At 34.7% G+C, this 20,601-nt stretch overlaps 1 protein-coding gene across 3 annotated transcripts in view; it reads left to right on the top strand.

Moving 5' to 3' along the window:
- Window positions 1-20,601, top strand: part of MDGA2 (MAM domain containing glycosylphosphatidylinositol anchor 2) — an 814,155-nt gene that overhangs the window by 511,111 nt on the left and 282,443 nt on the right. For all 3 annotated transcript variants that reach the window (XM_007192803.2, XM_007192802.2, XM_057544648.1), the window contains exon 5: window positions 162-294. In XM_007192803.2, the coding sequence (XP_007192865.1) occupies window positions 162-294 (133 nt within the window). The remainder of the gene's footprint in view (window positions 1-161; window positions 295-20,601) is intronic.

Raw genomic sequence — 20,601 nt, 5'->3', positions numbered from 1 at the left:
TAGTTTTTTTTTGTTTTTTGTTTTAATTTAGGGCATTTTCCTTAAAAAACGACAATCTGCCATATTTTGAAAATATAATTTTAAATACAGTGCCATGATTCATCCATTTATTAATTTTGGTTACCATTGACTTTTTCTAATGACTTTTTCTACATTTTCAGGGTGAAACAAAGATATTAAAACTAAAGAATCTTCGACCTCAGGACTATGCTAATTATAGCTGCATTGCTTCTGTGAGGAATGTATGTAATATTCCTGATAAGATGGTGTCATTTAGACTTTCCAATAAAACAGGTACGGAACTACCTCTGAATGTTTTATGTCTGTTATCCACAACAAATGTTTAAAAAGTCTCTTTAACTTTTTTATACACCAAATGATTGCTATAGTATATGTAAGGAACAAGGCATCTTTTCTTTCCAGAAAATTCTGTAGTATATAAAAAACTTTTAAGTCGACACTATAAAATTTAATTGCAATATGCTCCCATGTAATATGTTTGTTTATACAGCAAGCAAAATTATAGTTCCTTAAGATAATGTATTCATAAATGTCACAAGCCAGCCTATATTCTGTTCAAAGAAATTGCTGAGAAATATTAGATTTTTCATATGAAAATTTGTGCTCTAAATTGCTAAAAGTGTTTTGTGATTCCAAAACTGAGTAAAAGAACCTTTTTCTTACTCTGTTTCATGTCAAGAAAGCTAATTGGTAATTTCAGGTAGGTGTTTTTAGGAAAGTATTTTTGTAGAAAATGTCAAAACATTAGCAAGACTGCAACTTATGTTAGCCTGTGTTTAGTAATATAGACCTCAGAATAATTGCAAACATATTAAGAAGAAATGTCTAAGTGAAAGAGCAAAGAGAGCATGTGAATGAACTATCTTTTGTAAGGTTGTATATAAAGAAGCACTTAAAAATTAGAATTTGAACAGGTTTTGAGAAATTTTCATTGGCAATTAATACGAATTTTTACTCTTAAATCATTATATTAAAATATAGAGTTTTAAAGGTACTTTTCCCATTAACAAAAACCTTGAAAAGTGTGGGCTTTGGTGTTCCTTGGTTTGGGTCCCGGTTCTGTCACTTATTAGCTCTTGGATCTTGTTGAACAAGTCACTTCACTCTTCTTTGCCTCAGTTTCCTCATAAACTCATAAACTTATAGGAAGGAATTAATGAGTTGATGTATATAAAGCATGTGGAACATACTTTATTTATTCCTCTGACAATGAGCTAGTAGTTAGCAACCCCATCCAGCTCATTTGGTGGAAAGATTAAACCTAGGACTTTCTGCAAAGATGAAAACTTGTGTGCTCATACGTTGATTCATCAACATGTGTTCCACTGAGTTGTTCAAATTTTGAAAGGTCATTCTTTTATTTATTCGTTCACTTATTCATGCATTTATTCATCAGAAACTTACTGTGTTCCTATTATAGGTCAGCAATGATAGGCATAGGGCTATTGGTTAAGATGTAAATTGCCTTAAACTAGAGAAATCCTCTATTAAGCACTGAATAAAATTATTAGAGGACATTAAAAGAAGAATGTGGCAGACAAAAAGAAACTTTATCAAGAAAGATGAGAAGGACTTGATGAAAACTGTGTTGCAGGAAAAAATAGAATTATAAAATCTTGCTGGCCCTAAGACTTATAAAAGTTAATAATTTCATTTCACTTAAAAGAACAAATAGGATATTGAGAAATAAAAATCAGATATTAATGTAAGAACTTGGTGTGATTACATTATTCTTCTTGGCATGAACTATTTTGTGAATTATTATAACTGATTTTGTTTTTCTTAGTTTCTTTAATGTATTTTTAGAATACACAGGATTCAGAGAGAAAAACTAAAAATTAAATGGCAGTAGGTCCTATGGGATGGGTAAAGGCATTGCAGTGTGTCAATGGAGATAATCCATAAACAATCTATAATAGGAATATAAAAGAGTTTTATTTGAGCCAAAATGAGGACTATAGCCCGGGAGACATAGATTCAGGAAGCACCTGAATTGTATTCCACCAGGCTGCAAAGTGGGGGATGCTTATAAAGGCAAAATTACGTAAGTTGTTTGTCAAGAATTAGAATTGGAGCTGGCAAGAAGTAAGGGTGCTTGTTAAGCAAGTATTGGTTGGGGTCTGAAATGGTTGCACAGTTATAAGGGAAGACCTTGAGACCATAAGGTTGCAGCTCGCTGCTGCTTGCAGATGTCATTTTGAGAACAATTGATAGTGTGCTAGAGTCTGATACAGTTCATAAAATTCAAGTTCCCAATGATGCAGGAATGTGTCTGAAACCACATCCACAGTGGCCACCTGGCTCCATCCTGGTTGCCTGAAACACAGTGACTCCATTTTGATTTTTAAATTCATTCTTTTCTTTAATGGTTAAAGCAGACATACAACGCATGTTGACAGGCCATAAGGTAGGCTGTTCTAGTTCAAGCCAAATCATGTGTAAGCCAGACTGACTTCCCCATACCTCAATGTGTGTGAAAATTTCTTCCATCCAGTGGAATGAAAAATAACATAATATTGGTATATTATTACTTATGTTACAACCTTTCACTTGAGAAGTACTTTATTAATTTTAAAAGTACTTCATGTTTATTATTTTAGTTTATCTTTATAACTACTGGGATGTAAACAGGTGGATTTTTTTTTTTTTTTTGCCATGTGTTTTCCTATCACCTGACACGTAACAAACTGGCCTGTAGCAATTGAAGTATCTTCATTGGGACCTACTGTATAGCACAGGGAACTGTGCTCAATACTCCGTAGTAACCTAAATGGGAAAAGAACTTGAAAAAGAATAGATACATGTATATGTATAACTGAATCACTCTGCTGTACATCTGAAACTAACACAACATTGTTAGTCAACTATACTCCAATATAAAATTAAAATTTTAAAAAATAAAAAAAGTATCCTTATTGGGTTATTTTGAGGATGAACTGAATTAACACAAACAAAAAGTCTTTAAAGACCAAGGTACAATGAAATTATATTTAATATTTTTATGTTGAACAAATGTGTGATTTTATTATTTTCTAATTCCCCACAGCTAGTAACCAAGGGGAGGGGACAAGATTGATCCCAATGTTTGAAGGGTTATTTTAAAATAGGAGACTGACTAGCTACTCAAAATTTTTGTGGAGCTAAGAAAATGATCTTAAATCTCAGCCATAGTGTTTTAGTAGGAGTAAATAAGGACTTCTTAAAGTGGAAAGGAGAAGATTATCAGAAGAGGTGACAGACTTTCCGACTCCTGACATCTTGTAAAGCAGCTGGGTGACTATTTCTAAGATGATTTTTAACAATTATCAGCTCAGAAAACAGAGATTTGACTTCTTGTCCCATGAAGAGCACAAGATCACTTTCAGCTTTCTGGTCCATTATTTTTTAAGCAAAAATATTATATATCTAGACTAAGCAAACAAAATAAACTATTTTTCTCTTTTATAAACTCACAAAATTTTAGATTGACAGTCATTACAAAATGAGCTTCAAAGTTATGGTAAATAATTGGGTTTAAAAATACAAGCTAGTACCTTGTTTGACTCTTCAATAACTATAATTAGGTATGTCATGTGCTTGATGCTTTACATATTCAAGCCAGGTTTGCTTCAGCACTTTTCCCATCTGGCTGTGCACAAAATAGGGAGAGTTTGTGCATTTCAAAGAGGTGAAATCATTGAGGTAGCTCTCCAGGAATAAATTAAGCTTTCATCATCTCCATGCAAACAGGTCTATAAACTAACAAATAAGTTCATTGCTTTTCTAACATCAGAAGAAGATCCTAAGTCACCATTGCCATAACCAACATGAGAGTCAGGTGCTCTTTAAGTTTTCCCTCTTGTGAATCTCTAAATGAGAGAGATAAAGTTCCCATATTTTTAACTCATGGTTTGCACAATGTCAAGGAAAATGTGTAACTTATTGAGGGGGAGAATATTCTACAATATTATAAATACTGTAATATGTTTGATTAATCTCTGTTAATATACTTAGGAAAGTGTAACTTTGGAAATAATTTTTGGAATAGAGATGAAATAATTGACTAAAAAATGTATTTTTGGTACAGACAAAATTTCACTTTAACATCTCTATAGTCAAATAAACTTTTAAATTTCAATCAGTCTATTGACCTGATTTGCACAATGCCCAAATGACACAGCATATGAAGACAGAAACAATGTCTGCTGTAGATAAGGATTTCTAAAAGTTTTTTGCAGCAGAACAGTTGTATCATGGAGTACAGATTCCTGGGCCCATTCCATACCTACTGAATTAGACTTTCTGGGGAATGACCTGGCAATGTATACATTTAAACAAGTGTAAGTAATTGCTTTGGAAAACAAGTGTCTTTGTTATCAGTCATGTTTTCCATGACCCCATTACATTTTGTGAATAGGAATTTTTGTTAATAAAAATCAATTTCCTAGAACTGCTTAAAAAAGCAATTTCTAGGCATCATTTTAAAAGTCAGTGCCATCTATAGATTTACCAATAATGTGTTTTCTTAACTTTCTTACTCTTGATTGACATCATAGTAGAGCTTATAACTGTATATCTGTCATGGAGTGTCCAATCATTTGTTGGCCCCTGTTGATTACTTGCCATGCTATGAAAAATCTTCTGTTACATAAATGTCATTATTTATTATACTAATCTAATTATCTTAGACCTTATCAAGAACAATTCACAGAATTTTATAAAACATAAAATATTATGTTTATTTATTTCTTGTCATGCACACCCCCTGACCAATTGGCATAATTTTGTAGCAGGGTCTAAAAGTTGTTTTGATTGTTTTTCTACTCCCATTTGGAAGAAAATGAATATTGGCTCTTAATTGGTAAATTCTTAATTTAGTTGTATTTTTCATAGTTTATTAAAATAAACCTATTAAAATTTGTAAATTTAGAAAATTTAAAAATACAGTTATATTTTAAATTATCATAATTATGGTAACTATAAACTATTTGAAATTTCTCAGATTATGTGTATTTCTTACATGAGGGCACCTATAAATTATGATTTTAAAAAATTAATTTATTTTAATATATTTCAAGCAGTTATATGTTGATGACTCATGATTTCAAAGGCAAACAAGAATTAATTATGTTATTTATATTAGGATGAAATATAAACTTCGTACCTGCTTGAGAGGTTATGATGAATTCTATAAAGAAATGGGGCAGGTGGGGCTAATTTTACTTAATTATATATGTCCTTTGATTCAGTCTGCTCAAATTTAGCATTTATAAAATTATCCAGTTAGGATGCTTTCCATAAATGTGCATTACATCTAGGAACCAAGTCATTGAAATGTATTACTGCCTATAGAAATACGGAAACCTATACTCCCTTCTTCTTTTCCTCCCGCTCTCCTTTCTTTCTTTCTTTCTCTCTTTTTTTCCCCTCCAATCTGTCTCAATAAATTTTACCACGGAAAGAGATAGAGGTTAGGAAACATCTCTGTTTCCTTTGTTAGACAACTATTATCTGTTCTTATTATTTTATATAACCTGTAGGGAAGTTGTTAATGTAAATGTTCAGCAATTGCTGTGAGACTCAATATAAAACTTTTTGTATGCTGTGATCTATTCATGGTCGTTCTCTTCTATGTTTAGAGGTATTTAAATTATCTGAGTGTTATGAAAAATAAAATAATGTTTCAGTTATAGGAATTTCATAGAAATAATTGTCTGTAATAAGGATAGTGTGGACATAAACACCTCCTCTTGTAAAATAGTATGTCCATTGTCATAGATAGCCCGTTTAAGGGCAAAAGGAAATGGCAGGAGAAACTTTGCTGTCATCATACCTGAGTACTAACTTCATGCATCTTTCTTAGCCACGTGGATATTTGAACTTCTTCAGGCAAGCTCCACAGCATCTAGACAAACAGTAGCACCATTTATTAGACTCTACGTGTATTTTTTTCACAGCTTTAAAGAAAGACTATGTTTGTGAGAGATACTTAGTGTAAATACAATGACTTCCTGTATTAGTCTGCTTGGCTGCCATAACAGAATACCACAGACTGAGTGGCTTAAACAACAGAAATGTATTTTCTCACAGTCTGGAAGCTAGAAGTTCATGATTAAGGTGCAGTCAGGGTTGATTTTTGGTGAGGCCTCCCTTTCCTGGCCTGTAGTTGTCACCTTCTGATTGTGGCCTTTCCTCTGTGGTTCTTGGAGGGAGAGAGTAATGAGCTCTGATGTTTCTTCTGACTCTAACAAGGACACCAGCTCTAGCAGATTAAAGTTCCACCTTTATCATCTCATTTAAATTTACTTAACCACCCTAAAGTCCCTGTCTTCAAATACAGTTACATTGAAGGTTAGGGCTTCAACATACAAATTTGAGGGGGGCCACAATTCAGTTCATAACACTTTAAAATGACTGAAAATGGCCTCTGCATTTAGGATTCCTTTTCTTTTAAAATTTCAGATATAAGTTCATAATATATGTTACATCAAAGGAAGAAAATGAATCAGCCATTTAAAGGAAAGAGTCTACTCTTCAGTAGATTCTCAACCTAAAGAGGGAACTCTACTGAGAGTATGTGTGGTCCTGTATTCTTAGCTTTGGGGAAATAGGAAGGAATAAACTGTAAAGGAAGAAGGTAAAATGAAACTTTAGTGAGGGACAAAGATCACTTTTGTAATAGTATCATAATAAAATTTTAAAAGACTGGACAACGTATTAAAATATGGATACAAATGATGTGTCAGTGAATCTGCAATTTTTTTTTCTAATTTTCTTTTTTATGATGGAGAAGTTAGTATGTGAAGCAGAAGAAAGAAACAGGAGGAAGAAAAGGGAAAAAAAACAGAAAAAATGTTTTATCTTTTCATGTACTAAAATATTGGGAATATGAATGCCTTAGTAGATTTTTTTTATCATAGGTAATGCAAATTTTCTAAACAATAGTATTTATAACTACAGATACCAACAGAATATAAAAAATAGTATTAGAATATTGTTGATAGGCCATATCGTTAGAGAATGAGATGTTTCCTATAACTCTCTTGCAAGAATTTTGACATTCAAAAACCTAAGGTTCGGGGCTTCCCTGGTGGCGCAGTGGTTGAGAATCTGCCTGCCAATGCAGAGGACACGGGTTCGAGCCCTGATCTGGGAAGATTGCACATGCCGCAGAGCAACTGGGCCCATGAGCCACAACTACTGAGCCTGCGCGTCTGGAGCCTGTGCTCCGCAACAACAGAGGCCGCGATAGTGAGAGGCCCGTGCGCCGCGATAGTGAGAGGCCCGCGCACCGCGATTAAGAGTGGCCCCCGCTCACCGCAACTAGAGAAAGCCCTTGCACAGAAACGAAGACCCAACACAGCCAAAAATAAATAAATAAATAAATAAATTTATTTAAAAAAAAAAACAAAAAACCTAAGGTTCAAATTTTGTTTTTCTCAAATTGGAGTTGTAATTTAGCTTCTCTAAACTTACTTTCCCCCTCCCCAAAATAGGGATAACACAGAGATCCATATTATTTGGTTTTGTAGGCTGTAAATGCTATTAAATGGAAAACTTTTAGAAGAGATTCCAACACATAACAAATACAATAAATAGTAGTCATCATTGGGTTGTTAACCTTGATAATGGAAAGAAAGAATAAAATTGGTATCATCAGTAATCATGGAGAGATGATGACAAGAACCTTAGACTTTTGCTAGGATATGGTGTATAGCTTCAACCATTGATGACTAATCTTAAAATGAGTTCTCCATCATTTTTTAATTATTTTCATCAGTGAGTAAATTAAATATTAATATTTTCCAGAAAAATATATAGAAATGAATACATATTCTGGCATATGTCTGTCTAACCTATGATTGGCAGAAATGTGTAACATAAATATAAAATATTATTCTGTGAAATTAATAAGGGTACATAAGGAAAATTAAAGAAATTTGCAATTTTGTTGATATGTAATAGATTCTTCATCTGAGTGCTCTGTCATTTCCTGCAGTAATTGAACGTGTATATGCCCTATCCTCACTAATGTAGCTTCATAAATGTGAAAATATAGGTGATGAATACACAGTGAATCTGGGGACAGAAGCAATGGTTATTATGGGGCTTCAGCTTTGGTCTTCCTGATACTATTTTCAGAGAAACAAGTTAGCCCAGATTTTTCAAAATTCTATTACCATAGTAACAGGAAGTATGCATGTTTCTGGGATCTCTCTACGCCTATGCATTTTATTGTCCTAGCAATGAATTTTTCAGGTTCACTATATCCAAATTTATTCTTAGAGTATGAGCTCTTATATAAAATATCCCCCATAAACTATTAACTTGCCCAGAAGACATCATAACCCAGATACAGTAGATAGCTAAGCAAAGAAGATTAAAAAAACTGTTAAACAAATGAAAGGCAATGCTATCATATTTATTAAAAAGGGTGTAAATTATTGAAATGCTATCTCACAACTTAACCAAATACTTTGGAGCATGTCAAATAGTCTGTGTTTTAGCAAACATCTAGAATAATTTATTGATCAGATTTTCCCAGCTTTACGTAGTTATTTTTCAAATGCTATTAGACTATAATTATAATTAAACAATTTAAAAGTTATTCGTAAGAATAAAGAAGTTCAAATCATGTGATATTTCTTTCAGTGAGTTGAGTGAGAATATGTTAAAATAAAGCAATAGAATTTTTATACACCTTAGAACACTTAATTTTTAATTTTAAACTGCTTCTGATTGCAAATTTGTAGACCTTGGCTTAGTACTTGATAAGGTTCTATTGTTCTAGTGAAACTGCTGAGAATTGTGTTATTATAGACAATTCAGTTACTAGAAATGCATTTTAGACTTTTTGTATGTTTTTTTGAGCTTGCCACTTAGAACTTGTGATTTAGAATATCTTTATGATCATTCACTGACATTTGATTTTATACGTTACTGGATCTCATGATAAAGATACAATAATTTCCATAAGTGCATGTAGCTAATCCCATAATTTATTTACCCAAACTCCTAGAATAGATTATATCAAGGGATGGTCTTTAGGGTTCCCAACCATCCCAGTGTGTCCTGGACTCAGTGAAAGTCTCACATCCTATAATCTCAGGCAAACCAGTATAATTGGTCACTTAATGATCTAATCCACCATGCAGCCTACCCTCATATAGAATAGTCTTAATGTCAGTTGTTAATGCTGGTACATGTGCAGCCTTAAGCAGCTCTACGTAAAGAAACATTTGTAAAAAAAACCAGGGTGTAGATCCTGACTCTCCCCAAGTGGTGGTGTGACTAAGTCCTTCAACTCTTTGAACCTGCTTTTTTTGCTAATTCATGTTGATAATGGGTTCTAGGTGGGCCACCAATTGATAGAAAATATTTACTCTCAGATTTCATTTTTATTTACCAAGTTAACATTAACAACAACAAAAACTTAGATTAAATGAGATGGCTGCAAAGAAGTAGATGCAGCCTCTATGTACACAGCTACTCGTGAGCCCCAGGATTCATGCAAGCAAGTTTCAGGCTTGCAGAATTTGACAAGATTAATACCTCATTGTGCTGTTGTCCTTTTATACGTAAGGCTTACATTACTATCTATTCAAGAAAAAGATTTAGCAAATGAATAACCTCTGGACCTGATGCACCTATTTGAAGAAATCTTTGCACATCTTGGACTCTCAATATTTCTTTTACAAAAAGTCACTGTCAGGGAGGTTTTCATCTCATTCAAGAGAAGATACATCGCTGGCCACTGTCCTGCCTCCAGCTGTAAGACATTTAAGAGTACAAATTTCCCCATAGAACCTTACCTCATTGCGCATACTGTGAAGATATTAAATGAGATCATATTTAAATTGCCTGGCAAATGTTGGGCTCTTAGTTTTATGGTATTGTGATGGTTAGATTAAAAAAAAATTACCTTTGTGAAGAAACTAATGAGGATTTCCAAAATCTCATTTAGCCCTTTGATTGTCCTTTTTTTATTTACTGAAAGTATCAGTGATACAATATAGTACTCTGTACTTTTCAGCAGAAATACTAAATCACAGCTAAATTCCAATTTGTTTCAATGGTTACAGAAGTAAGTGAATATCAAATATTGTATACTCATTAAATATAAATTATCATATTACTAGTATGTACATTAGTAATGAGTAGATGTTTACATTAGGTCTGCAAGATTTTTATAAAGCCTTTTTGTAATACACTTACTTCCATAATGAAGAAATAGATACAATTTATGTTCTTACCCTTTCTTAAAATCAAGTATACTAATCAGTACCAGGTAAATGTGCATTTAAAAAAATTTTTAGGAAAATAGGAATTGATTATTATCTCATCAAAGAACACTTATAGAATACATTTTCTAGTTTAAAGAACAGGAAAAATGCAAACAGTTTTTTTTGGGGGGGAGGGGTGAGCCATAAATATCTGCTTTTATCTCTGACATTCTAATATGATGAAATGCATGTATTATTGTTAAAACTTCATGCTAAAATATTTGTGTTTTCAAGGAGTCCTCTGACTTTAGCCACACTACTCATAGGATTTAACATCCTGTGTTGTGGCTAAGATTAGCCCTGTGGTCACTGTTAATATAGATTCATAGAGTCATTTGAGTCACAACTAGACATAATTTAAAAGATCCACATTGGTTCATGATGGCTTTGAATTAAATTTAAAAATTAAGGAAGTCCTTGTAGTAGTCCATACAGTGGGAGTAGGGTATCTCATGTATTCTTACAGGGACTGAAAGGAGAGAGGTGAGAGGTAGACTGGAGCATAATGGACAGGCAGAGTATCAGAAATGCATTAACATCAACCTTTTGACTGTAAGTCCAGATGCAGCATGTACTTTTGGTTTGCTGTTGTGGCAGTTACTTCCAAAGCATCACAAAGATTTTGGCTTTTCCCTCAATTTTCATTTTCTGCAACATCTTTACTGAGACATTATTTTTCTGATAACAACATACTCTTCTTGATTTACTTGCTACTGTTCTATTGCTATAGAAAATAGGTTTGCCCAATTGTTTAGTAATATGGTTTAGTTTATGTTTTGAACAGCATTTCTTTCTGTCAACTCCTTTTAGTCACTCTGCTTTAGTTGCTATATTGTACTACTTGAGCATTTTATTGACTGCATCCTTCAATCACATACCATCCAGTGAATGTGCTGTAAAGTCAACAGTATTGATTTCTGATAGACATACTGTGTAATAGAAATTTATTGATGGCAACCTTGTCTTTTTGTTCTATTAATGGTACCTATTTCCCTGCTTTGGCAAAAATGGAAATTATCAAGAAACCAGGTATAAAATTTTTGGCATAAATAGATGTGACAATTATATGAAGGTACTCTTTAAGTTTCACTTTGATTTGGCACTGCAACCCTGTGCACAACCAAGCAAGAGGCAGAATTTTTAGTCAGTCAGGTATAAAACATTACCACGTGGTGTTCTGCCTCTTTAGCAGCATCTGGCAACACCAGTTTGTTTTACTGAAAAGAGTTTATAGTTCTAAAAGGGTAAAATAGGGGCTTCCCTGGTGGCGCAGTGGTTGAGAATCTGCCTGCCAATGCAGGGGACACGGGTTCGAGCCCTGGTCTGGGAAGATCCCACATGCCGCGGAGCAGCTGGGCCCGTGAGCCACAACTACTGAGTCTGCGCGTCTGGAGCCTGTGCTCCGCAACAAGAGAGGCCGCGATAGTGAGAGGCCCGCGCACCGCAATGAAGAGTGGCCCCCACTCTCCGCAACTGGAGAAAGCCCTCACACAGAAACGAAGACCCAACACAGACAAAAATAAAAATAATAAATAAATAATAAATAAAAAATTTTAAAAAATAAAATAAAATGGTAAAATATTGGCAATTTCATATAGTTTGACTTAACAGGTAACAATAGATAAGAAATTTCTTCAAAATGATTATCACGTATTGAGTGCAAATTAAAATATATATTTTCAAAGTGAAGAGAGAAAAAGACACAACAGGAAATAAATGAACAAAGCTATTGGAAAAACAAGCCGTATAATTTGGGTTCTTATAAATTTCCTGGGATTGAATCCACTAAGACAATTGCCTGGGAGGAACAAAATAGGGGAAAAGAAGCAAAACTACTTCTATTCTTACCATATCTTTCTAATTCTCTTGGTTTTGATCATGAATACTTAATAACTAAATTCCTGCCTCATTGCATTTTGTCTTTCAGTTTTAAAATTAGCTCAATCTGAAAAAATTGTAATGTTTATGTCTTTCTCATTTTGGAACCATAAGCAAAAAGCAATCAGATGTGATGTCCATATAGAGTTACGACACTATGGACTATACAGAAATATGATACTACATTTCAAAGACCCTGAAAATTCAGTGAATATGCAATGGTTTGCATACTAAACATTGTTTTGCGTGTTTAAGTAAAATGTTAAATATGAATACGGGTTTAGAAAAGCATTACTATATGTATACAGATCTACAGTCAAAGAATATGTAATATGGATTTAATTCTTAAGTCACTGGAGAGTTAAATAGGTAATTCAATACATACCAATATTAAAAACTTGAAGAAAAACAAAAAATAATTCAACATTTCAAACAAATGGTATTTGTTTCCTCTGCAAAGATATTTCATCAGTTCATATTAATCATGTAGAATGGGAAATATGGGTTTAACAAAATCTATATGGGAAACATCAGAACTAGAGTAGGAAAGTTATATTTTCAGTAGCTTTGTGAAATAAAATATTGGCAGGACACTTTTTGTACATGCAGTTTCTCATGTGTAGAGAGGAATTGAATTTGAAGGTGATTCAGTCAGTGTTTTATCTTTCATATTAAAATAGTATTAAAAAGGTTCTATTGACTTTTCATCTTTCCTTAAGCAACATTCCATTTTGTGCAGCTTTTTAGTTCCTTCACGTATGTTACACTACAGTATTATCTTACTCAAAAAAGAAACACCTCCCTTATCATATAGCAGCATTGTCCTAGAATATGGCAACATACATTTAAACGTACTCTGAATGTCTGAAATCCCAAGATAAGAAATGTAGCTAGTTTAATAGTTAGGCTTGAATTGACTTGTGTTAGAATTAGATCTGTAATAACATTCTTAAACAGCAGTTAGTATTTACAGTATGTCAACCTGATACTGTACTGAAACCTACTACAAGGTCTATAGTTTAAAACTGTCGTTTTCTCCAGTGCAAACCACAATTTTATTGTTTTGTAATTTAGTCCAGTATATTGGCTCCTAACCACACACAAAACTTGGAATCAAATCCCTCTGCTTTGTCATATTTATTTTTAACAAATTATGCTCTGATTCTGCCTCTCTTTTTCTTTATTTTTCATTTAATTAGCCATGGGGAAGGAATATCAATGTAAGCCTAAAAGTAAATAATAGTTAATATATCTGTACTTGAAAGGAGAACACCTCCTGAAAACATATTTAGCCCTTTATAAAACAAAGTCTACACATTTCTCAGGTTTCCCAGGGCAGGCCTTAATTTGTTGAGGCACCCCTCACCTCGTAGAATCAGACTCCTCATTCCAACACTTTCAGATGCACATGTCAGTTGGAGGCTAGAGCAGAAATCCCAGCTAGGAGATTGGTAACAGATACTTGGCAAGGGGTGAGGTACTCATGACACTGCACTTGTCTGGGTTGTGACCCAATTCAGCGATCAAGGTATGATATTCTTAATTTTACGAAACTACTTCTAGAATCCAATGTAAATAATCATTATAATGCTTAAATGTGTTAAGTATGAATGTATGTATGATTTGTATGCTTTGATTTCTTTAATTTGACCTTTGGTCCAGTATTGTATTTAGCAAAATATGACTACTTTTGTCCTTTGCAAAGTAGTATTTTATAGCAAACTTTAGAAGCACCAGCAAAAGTCTCTCTCTCTTTTCCCCCCATCCCATGATTAATAACTAAATATATGGATATATTACTTCTTTTCTTGCTTTTTAAAATTGTATCTGCCTAATCTGATATTTTGGGGTTGGCAGTTGAAATGTCAATAAATGAAGACTTGATTAATAGTTTATGACCATGCTTACTGTTCCATGTAATAATACACTTGTTTTTCTTACTCTTTTCTTAGTGGTATGTTGTCCACTGCCACTGTTGTTCTCCACTGTTCTGTCTCAGGAAGCCTTTCCTTGTTTAAATTTCTCCTCCTTACCTTGTGAAGTCTGAGAACTTAAATAACTGAGCCCATTATAGTTTTGTATGAGTTAGGAGTGAAAACACTGTGAGCAATGGCCTAAGAGCCTCTTCCACAGTCACTTCAGAATTTAGGCTTTTAAATTACGCCTTAGGGGGTTCACAAGTCCTTTTTGCCTTCTATTCTAAATGGTAGAGATTTCTGGAAGCCTGACTAGCAAACCATGTTTATTTTTGCCTTCTCTAGGCTTTTATTATAATAGATGATATTAATGTTATCCCTTTTTTCTATTAGAGCAGCAGCATTAATTCTTTCTCTGGCATAAATATCATCAGGAATTTAATTAGAGCTTGAAAATTACCAACTTTATTTCACTCTGGAGTTTATCTACAATGCTTTAATTCCATCTCAAGTCAGACTGCCTAGATTAGAATCTCAGCTCCACCATTCACTATGTACATGGTCTTGGGAAAGTTATCTAAACTGTCTCTCAGATTGGTAATAATAGTAGCTATCTCATAAAATTACATGAGAAATATATGAAAAGCTTTTTGAAGTGTGCCTGGAACATATTAAGGGCTATAGTTGTCTCCATCTAATTACAAACACCTCTAGGGTAGGATTTTTGTCTGTTTTGTTCTATTGTCTCCAATGCCTAGAACAGAGTCTGACACACAGTTGGCACTTAATAAATATATGTTGAATTAACAGTTTTTCTTTAAATAAAACATAGGTTATTCCTTTGTTTGCTGTCAGTTTATTTTGTTGCTGTCAATGACCTGGCTAATTAAGCTCCTGATCTGATTTCTAATCTTTGCTATATCTTGGAACCAATTTAGATATTTGAGTAACCTGAGTATAGATATGTCACAAGATTAGGAGACTATATGCCAAGGTGTTTTCCTAATCAAGGTAGACATTTGGCCTGGGCAGTCCTTTGGAAACTAATGGAATTCCCTTGGAGAGGCAAACAGAGGCCCAGCAGAGTTAAATCTGTTTAACATTACTTTTTAAGATTAGCTATGAACCACCTTAGCAAATTACTATAAAATGAAATTGTAGAATCATAAAAAGTTTCAAAATATAACATTATAATACAGTGTCACCAGGATGGGTAATAAAAAGAAAAAAAAAAACACACCTAATTTTTATCAGACCAATAAGACAGAGTAAGAGAGTAACTAATAAGAGAGTACCTTTTTGCACCATCCCTCTATGTTACAAATACTGGTTGTAGAAATACCAGCTGCCTCCATTTCAGCAGCTCTGATGGCCAGAGCAGAATTATTGTTTTGTTTTCTTTGCTACTCTAGTGAGGTCTCAAGAAGTATAGCTGGGAGATAAACACCAGATGGTCTTAGAGGTGATGTCTTTATCTGTCCTCCTACTGCTATATCACTCTTACAGAAGAGCCTTAAATCTTGACTGATCTTTTTAATTCTATATTGAATTACCCACATACTGGTCCTCTTATGACAAAGGCCGTATGCCTTTAGTTTTGGTTTCAGGGACATAATTTGGTTTAATCAAATGGTTTATTGATAGTAATGTATGTGCTATAACTGAGCAAAGAATTAAGTACAAAGAAGTGTAAATAATATGCTGTAATTATTTTATGTGAGTGGTGCACTAAATTTTGAAAGAGAAATTCTTTGCTATCACCTTGTTAGTGATATAAAGCATGGTTAAGTTTAGGTGGGTTGAACAATGAGAGAACAGAAAGGTCTTCATAGCTAGTATTTTTCAATGAATGGTTCATGAAATTCTGAGTTTTTCACGTTTTTTTTTTTTTTTGGTTAAGTTTATGACAAATAGGTCTTATGTGGAGTTTCCGTTCTCTAGTCTTTAAATTCAACATTCTTTTATTCAATAAGACTTTATTAAGCACATAATTCTTTGCCAAATCCTTTTCTGAGTGCTGTTGGTACAAATATGAAAAACATCACCCTTTTCACAGATAATTCAATTCTTAAATATCGCACAGTGAAAGGCGAAGGTAAATGTTCTAATGGTGGCTAAGGTATGTGAGGAGGGGTGTGTGTGGGAAGCTATAATAAGCCACTATGCTTATACAAAAGAGGAAGGAATTCAATTGCCTTGTACAAAAACTAAGAATTTGGTAAAAAACTGATATTGACATTTGACCGTGGTAAAGTGGTTTACCGGGTGAATAAGCACTGGAAGAGAATCCCAGGCAGCAGGAATAGCAAGTTCATGCCTTCTTGATTTTGTGAGGAGGACATCTTTGCAAACTGGCACTGTTCCTAAAAACCTGGTATCTTCCGTGTAGAACAGGAAAATTCCACAGACAGCAAGTTCCTTGGTTGGAAGTACTTAGCTTGGATTTTCTCTCCATGAATGATGGGATTCTGCTGCAGCTGTAGATAATGCTCAGTTTCTGGTAAACTTGAATGAGACCTTGCTTTGCCAAGATTTCACCTGTTGGAAGGAACATTAAGGGATTGTTGGCCAAGGGAGGGAGATGTAAGTGGTGATAAAGTTCTTCTTCGTCATGTTTTAACAATATTTATGAAGACTTTTTAGGCCTTTAAGTATTAGTACCCCAACTATTGGCATAACTTATTGACTGAAATAAGCTTTTGACTTTATCTTTTGCTCACCTTGGAACACAAGTTCCAGTTCTAGTTTTTCTGTTTATCTTGTTTAATGACTAGATTCAAATGTAAATAACACTCATTATAATTTGTGAAGTCTGATTTCATTGAAGAATATCTTTTGGCAAATTTTTTTTTTTAATATTATTTATTTGGCTGCACTGGATCTTAGTTGCGGCATGCGGGATCTTTTTTTTTTTTTTTTTTAGTGGCAGCATGTGGAACCTTTAGTTACGGCATGTGGGATCTAGTTCCCTGACCGGGGATCAAACCCGGGCCCCCTGCATTGGGAGCGTGAAGTCTTAGCTACTGGACCACCAGGGAAGTCCCCAGATTTCTTTACTCATTATGCTGTGATGGCATAAATATCCTGGTCAGGGATCATAAATGCACATGACTTAGAGAACAGGGAGGTGATGTAAATATGTGAAGTCACCCAAGACAATGAGAGTCATGGGGAGAAGGCTGGTTCTCATCCTATTAAGATGTAAGATTCTGAGTGCAGGAATTCTTGGGCTGTTTTGTTCACCATTATATCCCAAGTACCTATCACAGGCCTTGATACATAGTAGGTGCTCAATAAATACTTATTAAATGAATATGTTGAAATGTGTTATACTAGGGAGACCAAACAATACCTAAAGACATTTATTCCTAATAATGATAACAACAAACAATAAATAATATTGTGCCAATCAAACAAAACCCATCTAGGGAAGCCCTTTTTGGAACTCATGGCATTATGCCATGAGTATACCATTTCCTAGTAGGTCTCTTCTAGGAAACTGTTATGCAATTTTCCATGAAGGAACATATTTACTCTGCCTTCTCAATCATTTGCAGAACTATCTGTCCTTTGAACATTAAAAAAATGAAAAATGCTTGTTAGCTTCAGTATCTATAGGAAAGGCTCTCTCTTGCATTAGAGACTATTTATGAATACTATTTCAAATATTGCCATATCCTGAAACATTGTTTTAAATAGAATTTCCTAATATTATATCATTCCTGGGCTTCATGAAAATCAATCAATTTGTCAATAATTATAATATTTGAATAATAACTTCAACTATATGCGTGGATTATTTTGAATTTTCAAATCAACTTCTAATATATTCTCTCATTTTTAGCATGTGAAATGTCCATTGCTACCTGTATTTCAATGAAACGTCTGTTGAAAATGAATTCCAATGAAATGCACGAAAATACAGTGATTCTTGTATCTTAGTGAAATGACTTCTTTTTGCAAGAGAAACTTTTTTCTATTCTTTGACTCTGTAAACATAACATGTCTCTCCATATAGAAGCTGGACTTGGTTTGTCTATCATGTGTATATTTTAGTTTAAAAAATGTACGGCCATGGGCTTCCCTGGTGGCGCAGTGGTTGAGAATCTGCCTGCTAATGCAGGGGACACGGGTTCGAGCCCTGGTCTGGGAAGATCCCACATGCCACGGAGCAGCTGGGCCCGTGAGCCACAACTACTGAGCCTGCGCGTCTGGAGCCTGTGCCCTGCAACGGGAGGGGCCGCGATAGTGAAAGGCCCGCGCACCGCGATGAAGAGCGGTCCCCGTACCGCGATGAAGAGTGGCCCCCACTTGCTGTAACTAGAGAAAGCCCTCGCACGAACTGAAGACCCAACACAGCCAAAAATAAAAGAAATAAATAAAGTAGCTATTAAAAAAAAAAAAATGTACGGCCATGGAAAAGAAGCAGAAAGTTAATTGTATGTATTTTTACTCCCTCTTCCTTTTATTCATGCTGTGCTCTTACTCATTTTATTTTGTGCTTATATCCTGATGGGTAAAGGTGCCCCTACTCACCACTGATTTCTTCCTTATTCTTTCTTTAGCCTTTTCACATTATCTCCATGTGGCCAACTACTGATCATTGAATTTACATGGAAAGGGTGTCCTAGCAGACACTGTGAGTGCCCTGCTTTCTCCTCTTAGTCTGTTCTGGAGGTTATTGTAGTTTCTTTTGACAGATTCGATTCAATATCCTTCTGTTTGAAAACTTTCGCTGGACTCAGCAATGTGTTCAGCCAATGCAGAAGGCTGGTAAGTTAAGACCCATAGGACAATCCTTAACTAATGAAGGACACGAGTTGGTAGGTAAATACCCCAGCCAGCCTCCTCACTTTTCAGAGGGAGAGTTCTGAGATGTGTTCTATCTAGTTTCCCAAAGGGTCCCCAGCAGCAGGGAGTCAAGTTTCTCACAGTGACAACCGCTCATTAGTGCTCCATTACTGGGTTTTCTCCCTTTCTTTGTCTCTTCTCTTCTCCTTCAGTATTCTTCCTGTGATCTCCACCCAGATGAACTATTTTCTTATATTAGGACCTGCTTTTGGGAGGATTCAAAATAAGACTAATACCATCCTAGCTGAGGATTTTTAATTGGAGTTCATTCTGGTGGGGGTTTTTTTGTTGTTGTTTTATTGGTTTTGGGGGGAGTTGTTTGTTTTTTCACGTTCTTCCTTCCTTGGGATTTTTCTCTGTGACTCAATATTCAAGTTCCTTCCAATCAAAGAATCATATGTCTCAGATTATCTCTAACTCAAGGCAACCAGCAACTTTTACCATAGTTAACTATTTCATATGAATTTAATCGAAGCGTCGGGGGTGAAAAACTAAGTTCCTTTTTAAAAATTAAAAGGCCCAGATCCATGGAGAGCCAAATCTCTAAAAATATAAAGATGATTAGCACTGCATTGTTCTCAATTTTTTTAAACCATGTTTATCTTCAGCTAGCTGTTATGTTAGGTAGTAGCCAAAACAAACCCACCAATACAGTAGTACTTTCTTCCTACAGAATGTATTCTTAATTAACCCCAAACTAAATCTTTGTATTACAATCCAGAAGACCTCACGAGGAACTGACTCTAAAATTAATGGTCATGAATCCCAGTCTACAAACTCAGGTTTGAAAGAAATAGATCTTTATTATTCTATAATTCAACTTCATTTTTATTTCAACCACCTATTCTGCCATAATTTCAGAAATTGTATCTCAGTCAACTTGGAGTTCCCATTTCCACCAGATTTTATTTAAATTCTAGGGGTTGCGATATTATACTAAGGTGTGGGACATGAGATCTGGATCTTTTGACAGGCACGTATTGTTTAAGATCTCCCTCATTCCTACTGTCTTGCCACATTCAGTTCTGGCCCATCTCTCTGCTTCTTCCATTCCATTGTGTGGGGCTGGGGCTGTTCCCCTGAGGCGTGGAGCCTTTCCCATGAGACTCACTATGGCCTGTCTGTGTAGCCAGTCATACTTAGTGACCTCAAAGCAGGAAGGGACACACGCATCCCCTCTGCTCTTGAATGTGCAGGTGTTCAGGATTTGGTGTGGGAGTCAAGAAGCCAATCCTCTCTGTCTCAGACCAACTGAAGTAATTGTTGCTTAGCCCAAGAAAACTTTTCTTTTTGTTGGCCAGGAGAGGAGGAACTGAAGGGAACATGGGAAGAATTCTCTTCCTCAGAGATATTTCCTAAAATATACTTTACGTGTTGCAGTTATTGAAGGGTTTAGGATTTTGGAAAATAAAAACCACAGACTGTTTGGTCTCTCCTCTCTTTCGTTTCCCTTCCCTTCTTTTCCCTTTCTTTTTCTGTCATTCTACTTCATCACATCCCTCCCAGGACAAATAATTTATAGATCGGTCGATCGATCTATCTATCTATCTATCTATCTATCTATCTATCTATCTATCTCTTGTATTTCCACCACAGGGAACATCAAGCATGCTAGAATGTTGACATACTGATCTTAAAGGAGCCAAGTCTCCAAGGCAACTGCTGTGGTGACC

Source organism: Balaenoptera acutorostrata, chromosome 3 (genome assembly GCF_949987535.1).
Source record: "Balaenoptera acutorostrata chromosome 3, mBalAcu1.1, whole genome shotgun sequence".
NCBI classification, from domain to species: Eukaryota; Metazoa; Chordata; class Mammalia; order Artiodactyla; family Balaenopteridae; genus Balaenoptera; species Balaenoptera acutorostrata.
The sequence above is the reverse complement of the archived record's forward strand: the minus strand, read 5'-3'. Positions and strand labels throughout refer to the sequence as shown.